The following is a 7,155-nucleotide window of genomic DNA, read 5'->3' as shown; positions in this document are numbered from 1 at the left end:
AATAATAATAATAATAATAATATTAATACTGACGATATTATTCAAATATAAATATTAGTAGTTAATAATAATTATTAGTATTCATATTTCGAATATTATTATTATTAATTTTATTATTAATATCGTCACATTCATGGATGAAGGGCGTAAGTGCCATTTTTGGGAATTTTTTTTTTTCTAAAAGAAAAAGGGCGTATGTGCAAATTTATAAATTTTCGGGCTTTGCATCTAATTTTAAGCATGGCACCTCGGATAATAAATAATGATAGATAATTTTTTTCTTTATTCTTGAAAAAAAAGTCATGAGCTTATTTGAATCAATGAAAGCAGGATTCGTACTTTAATAATATTCAAAAAAAAATAGTTTACTCGACGAAAGATGAAAAAAAAATTGTTGAACGACAATTATTTATTAACAGTTGCATAGTGCCGTCAATAAAAAAATATTTTTAAAATTTTAAATAATTTTTTATTATTTTTGATGAGAAAGACGTGAGCTAAAAACTTTTAATTTACAATCTATGTTATTGTTATTGAGGTGTAACTTTTTATTTTATTGATACAAGTTGTAGCTTTTCCCTGGTGGAAATATTACTCCTGCATTACTCCGACATGAGATTGATGCCGGAGTAATTTCGTCGGCATGAAATTAGTACCGGCAAAATTATTTTGGCATGAGATCAATGAAGGAGATAAAAATCCAGCATTGATCTCTTGCCAGAGTAATTTCTCAAAAAATGGACCAAAAACGGATTAATGCCGGAGAAATATTTCCACCACACTTGCTCTTTTCTTTGAAATAGATAGGAAATAAATAGAAAAAGGATTCATTATTTAATGCACCATGCCTCTGTACATTGTGTAAACATTTTTTGGAGTAACTTTTTTTTTTTTTTATTTTTGTCGTTATTCTTCAGATGAATAATTCCGATGTTAATAGCACAAATTAATACAAAAAAATTCTGATCATTTAGCAACTTTTTTATGATTCCGAGCCAATTTGAAAAAAAATTAACCTGTCCTCCACTTTTCAATAACGTGTAAATATAGTATATTTCGTTACAAGTGCCCACTCAGAGAGTGTGCTCTCAACGAATTTGGAGGGGCAAGCACGAGCCTTGGCTGTTAAATGAGTTGTGAGCCTTTCTTGGGCACATGTAACGAACTATATTTTATGTTACTAGGGACAGTGGTAATAATGTGTGAATTTCTAAAAAGCGCACTACCCCTCTTACGCTTTGGAAATTCACACATTATTCCCACTGCCCTTGTAACATAAAAATAATTGTTGACATTATTAAAAATTAGTACAAATCAAATAAGGCTCTTAATGGATTTCGTATCCGCGGGCTGGCCTCAAGCATTCTATTAGGCATCGTCAAATATTATTTCTAAATTAATTTTTTCTCCAATTAAAAATTTCATTGTTTCGACAGCGATCGACAGCAATCGACAACGATTGACAGCGATCGACAAAGATGTGGACAAATATGACATCTTCAACGACCGCTGACGATCGTTGGCGATCATTGGCGATCGTCTAATTTTTTCCCGGGTTGTTAATAACACCATATGATGACGTGTCATTAGAATTTAGCATATAGCATAGAAACAACTGAGGCGGCCGGCGAGAGGCGCTAGTCACTAAAAAATTTATATCAATCATTCAATATTCAAATTTATTGATATTAGAAATACTATAGTACGTCATAAATTACTCAAGGGCGTGTGTGAATTTCCAAAGCGTAGGAGATTTTCTTTCCTTCTCATTTCTCCTCTTCCCGCTGATTACCCCACTACTTTATGACTATTCCGAACTTTGACCTCAATTTACTCCTTAACTATCGACTGATAGTTATCGATCGACGATAACGATCGATATTTGACTGAAATAATGTGTGAAGTAAAATTATTTTAATTTTCAATGGGAAACCACCAACACAACTAAACATTGTATGACGGTGTGATCTTTTCTTGAACTGGTGCAGCCTTCTGACAACCAAACATTCCGAACATAACTGAACATAACCATGGCTTTGTACACATATTGTCTGAATATAAGTGACAGCTTGAGACAGTTTAACAACAAAATACAATCTTATTTCAGCAATAAATTAATAATTAAAGTATATGATATCAATAAAAAGAATTAAATAAAAATTTTTAGTAACGGACTCGTTCTATTGAAAATTGAAAATTTTCAAAACTCCGGCGAAAGCCCGTGTGGTTCCTCTTGATTATTCCAAATTCATTTTAGTTTTTTTTTTATTAATAACTTTAAAATATATGATTAAATATTTTTTGTTTTTTTCGCGCTGTTTTTCACCTGTCAAATTATGTACATAAATCAAAATACAGATGAAAAAAATTTAAGGTTATACCTCTTGTAATTAATGATTTTATTAGATTCGTTCAAAAAAAAAATCAATACAAATATAAAAAAAATAAATCGTTCAATTTACTTTTTTTTTAACTAAACAAATCTTTTTAGAACCATTTTGTTTATTACTTTTATTTATAAAAATTTGTCTATGGTAGTTTTTTTTTTATTTTCAATAACATGATAATTTAAATAACTATTTTATCGATCAAGCAAATTATAACCACAGCAAAGAAAGTTTTACGCATGCGCTTTAAACTCTTTTTTGAAGAAAAAATGTTTAAAATAAAAATCGGTAATTGTTTATATTTTGGATAACTTTTGAACAGATTAACATAAAAAAGTTTTATTGAGCTCAAAAAATTTGATATTAAATTCCTGAGAGCCACCCTGTCTCGATAAAAATCGCTAAAATCACTCCTTCGTTACTATTTTTCAACTGTAACATAAAGGATGATAGTGATTGTTATAGACAATTGCTGATATCTAATTAACAAATGATCAGAGCAAATTTTATCAAGAAGGTGGCTCTCGGTATCGAAAAGACAATTATTTTGAGCCATAAACAAAGCTTGTAAGTTAAAATTTTGAAGAGTTATGCAAAATATAAAAAAACAGCAATTTTGTTTTTTTGTTTATTAACAATCTTCTAACGACATTAAAAACAATTTTTAACTCGATTATTATAAATTTAGTCATTCCTAATATCCTGGCAAAAAATCGCATCCATGATTTGTTCTTAGTTTTTTTATTATTTGACTTTGAAAATTATACGGTGATCGTTATTTGTAATTAATAAATTAACTAACAATTGAAATTACTTTTAGTAAGTTTCCGGTTTTAGTATTTTCATAGACGAATAATTTGGTCCTAATACGATCTTTCTAACTTTATTACTTTACAAGATATGATCATTTTAAAAAAAACGTGTATGAATTCAATACTATAGGCTTCGCCTACGTAAAAAATCAAAAAATTATATAAAAAAGCATACATGGAATTTAAAAAAGAAAAAAAAAAACATTCAATAAATTGTTGATATATATTGATATTGTTGATATATTTTTTCAATATATTGTTGATATATCAAAATAAATATGAATAATGAATAGATATTTTATAAAAGTAAAATACTATTATTTTTGTTTTTTATTTAGGCCGTCTGATTTATTTTTTATTATTTTTTATTTACAGCAATTGTTATTTATTAATATCTATTTTATTATTGTATTCATATTAATTTTATTTTTTGTGATCATATTAATTTTTGTTCTTTGAATCATATTAATTTTTTTTTTTTTAATCATATTAATTTTTGCGACAGTGATGGATGTCGATTTTTAAAGTGCGTTCAATGTATATTTGATTATTTTTATAGAGCCCAAGGAAACCATGAAAAACCTTAACAGTACAGTTGACTTGTGCCTACCAGTCGATACATAACGCAGGTCCAGTTCGAAATTGGTATCCCGGGTAGGAGACTGAACGGTTACTACAGTGCCATATCGTTGGTCTCTACATTTTAAAAATTGAGAATCCTGATATATAATTCAATAACAGTATACACCTTAACCATCAGAGCTCATGGCTTAAATATCAAAGTGGCAAAAATCAAGGTTTGAGCCGTTATTTTTTATAGTTTAAACTTTTGATGCCGTTTTTTTTTTTTTAATTAAATTTGTATTCTGACCGGGTTTGAAGCTTATTTACTAATACTATGTCCTAACGCGCGAGACCATTTTTACAAGTTAAAATTAAAAAAAACTTAAAAAAGTTTATTCATTAAAATAAGACTCGGTTAAATCCTTAATTTCAACGCTTATAACTATTGAAATAAGTAAAACAGGTTAATCATAAAAAAGGCTCATCTTTATGGTTAAAACGAAAGAATAAAAATGTTTGGCATGATGAGTATTGAAAAAAATGGCTTAATTGTTGTAGCATGGTTCAAAATATCAGAAAAAATGGCTGTTGAAGTATTCGTTTCAATGCAGGTATATCTATGAACATAGATACTCCTTCACAGGTTTGTATCCCAGCATATTTCGTGCCTTTAACTAATTTTTTCAAGACCTCATTTGCATTCTCGTATGGAAAACAACTTGTCATGAAGAGTGGCCTAAACTTTGATACCGTTTGCGGTATATGAAGTAGCTGATGGAGATTAGGTGCCATATGTTCTTTTTCATACAATGCTTAGTAACTTGATACGAAATTATTGAGTAAGTCGTTTTGAATTTGTTCTCTTGATATATTTGCTTGGTTCAATAGATATATACTGTAAACAAACTGTGATGAAATTTTATTTATAAAGTATTTTATCCAGAAACAAAAATTTTAATTTCAAATCACTATTCAGATGTTCCATGCACAGTCATCTGGTACCTACTGAGTTTTCAAATGCCATAAAATATAAAACAAAAATTGTTGTCGTCATTGGCTTACAATTTTATAGTTTTAAATAAAATCATAATTTGATTGTAAAAGTCTAAACAAATTATTTTGTTGTTATTAAAATCTTTTTTCTTTTTATACGTTGAGAAACAGAGTTGCAGGAGAAGCACTCAATTAGTAATTATGGATAACTTGACTTTTTTGCCAATAATTTCTATGTAATATTTTTACGCTAAAAAAAATGGTGTGTTTCAATCAATATTTGTTTTCAGAAGTACTAACGAGCTATATAACAGCTACTAACATCAAACATGAAATAAAAAATTTTATCACAAAATTAATGTTGAATTGAAGCGAGTAGGTAGCGAGGCTCGGGAAACAGTTAGTTACCACCATTAAAAACCAAATGAAGGTATACTGTATATTGTTTATAGTAAGTTATATTGTTAAGATATAACTACTTATTATCATAACTAAGGATGGTAATGCACTTGAAAAATGATGACAATCGTGATGATTAAAATGAAAAAATTATGGTTACCGCGATTGACATGAATCTTGTTGTATATAAACTCCATCACTGTTTCTGAAGCTGAAGACAGTCTTTGATAGTAAGTTCAGTTGCTTAGGTACCAGTAGGTATAATGTTTCTCAAGAAGTTTTTCATGATCGGAAATCAACCAATTCTATGTATTTTTATAACCACGTTAGTGATGTTATCGATTGATACGAAAGCAGCAATAGTTTCTGAAAATTCATTGCAAAATGTTCAAAGTGTTTATTCACATGATTACGGAAAACTCAACAATAGTGTCGAAAAAGAAAGGAAAATTTTCGACTATTCAACAAATGGTGTGAGGGTTAATATCCGAGTAGTTTCTATTCTTAATGAGTCAAACACTCAAGAGGATGAACGATTCCCAGATTTTCCGGCAAAGGATCTTGGACGCTGTGTGATGAATTTTTCAATCGCCTGCATAACTGACAGAATGGCACGTTACATTGATACAATTGGAAGGCTCAATAAAAAAATACTGCTGGGTGGTAATATTAAGCTTGTTAAAATTCGTCCCTTAATAAAGAGAACCTATGATGAACGATCACTCGAATCAATTAACAATATTGATCGTAGTATTGATAGTTTTTTTGATAGTTTTGCATTGAGAATTTATTTACCAAAAACAAACGAAAAGCAAGAGCAAAATCAGATTGACTTGACATTTGATGATAGAGATGTTGTTGAAGGTAAAGAGAAAGATAATTAAAAATTATTTCGTCTACAAATCTTATTAATGATACATTGATGTTATTTCATCTTTAATTTTTCTCAATTTCATTCAGGTCGGGGAGGAAAAGGTGGTGGAGGAGGAAAAGGAGGAAAGGGTGGTGGCAAGTGCAAACAAATGATGATGATGGCAATGGCATGTGCTAAAATGAAAATGATGGGTAATTTATATTCAATTTAATTATTCCTTGATTCTTTTATTTTAAAATTATAATTTAAACAATTTTTACGGTTGGTTAATGTTGGTTTCTGCAGGAATGATGGGACTTATGGGCATGAAGTCAATGTTGATGTCAGGCGCGACAATGATGATGATGAAAGTAATGCTAATGATGCAGTTATTGATGAAGAAAAACAGTGGTGGTGGAGGTGGTGGAGGTTGGTCAAGTGGAGGTGGTGGTGGCAGTGGTGGTGGAGGACACAGCAGCGGTGGAGGTGGTGGCGGCTATAATTACAGTCCTGCTGCACCTCCAAGCAACAGTTATGGACCACCTAGCAGTGGTTGGGGACGGAGTTTTGACAATCGTTTATCAATGAATGCATCGAATGATCAAAATTCGAATCTTTTAAATTCTTACTCAGGAATTAATGATAATATTTCTGTCATTAATACTTATCCACTTATCGATGAAAAATCGAACAGCAACCAAGAATTGCTGTCAAATATCAACTCAAACTATGTTGGCGAGGTTCATGAAACTGGTAAACGGATGGGTAGAAAATTTAACTTGAACAAATCTGAGCATAATAATTCTATTGCCGATTCAAAACAACTTTATGCCATTGAGTAGAAAAATTACGACGCTGCTGGTTAAATACCGAATAAAACAGATTCTATAGTTGCAGAAAAAACTTCGCCGGATTAGCTTTGTCTAAAATTGGAGAAAACACCTGCCTAATTTAATCATTATATTTATGTGAAATATCATATTTCGTTTATTTATACTTGTATTCTATTACTATATTATCATAAATTATGTATTTATTATATTGAATATTATTTATTATTTATGTCTTCTGAATTTATTTTATTACTAACTCTAATTTTCTTCATACTATTAAATGTGGCTGCTTACGCCATCTTTATAAGGTTAGT

General features: G+C 29.7%; 1 protein-coding gene across 1 annotated transcript; it reads left to right on the top strand.

Annotated features, from left to right (window-relative positions):
• Positions 1–4,921: 4,921 nt before the first annotated feature.
• On the top strand, positions 4,922–6,942 carry LOC122859495. Its single transcript, XM_044163110.1, has 3 exons — positions 4,922–6,019; positions 6,116–6,220; positions 6,315–6,942. The coding sequence occupies exons 1-3, from the start codon at positions 5,419–5,421 to the stop codon at positions 6,848–6,850; spliced, it is 1,242 nt and encodes a 413-aa protein (XP_044019045.1). The 5' UTR covers positions 4,922–5,418; the 3' UTR covers positions 6,851–6,942.
• The last annotated feature ends 213 nt before the right edge of the window (positions 6,943–7,155 follow it).

This window comes from Aphidius gifuensis, linkage group LG6 (genome assembly GCF_014905175.1).
Source record: "Aphidius gifuensis isolate YNYX2018 linkage group LG6, ASM1490517v1, whole genome shotgun sequence".
Taxonomy (NCBI): Eukaryota; Metazoa; Arthropoda; class Insecta; order Hymenoptera; family Braconidae; genus Aphidius; species Aphidius gifuensis.
Note: the sequence above shows the minus strand (reverse complement) of the source record. Positions and strands in the feature narration are given on the sequence as shown.

Bases quoted from the DNA above. Each gene is read 5' to 3' on its own strand.
- LOC122859495 (XM_044163110.1), top strand. From the start codon at position 5,419: ATGTTTCTCAAGAAGTTTTTCATGATCGGAAATCAACCAATTCTATGT. The intron at 6,020-6,115 runs GTAAAGAGAAAG...AATTTCATTCAG, and splicing joins TGATAGAGATGTTGTTGAAG to GTCGGGGAGGAAAAGGTGGT. The intron at 6,221-6,314 runs GTAATTTATATT...TGGTTTCTGCAG, and splicing joins TGCTAAAATGAAAATGATGG to GAATGATGGGACTTATGGGC.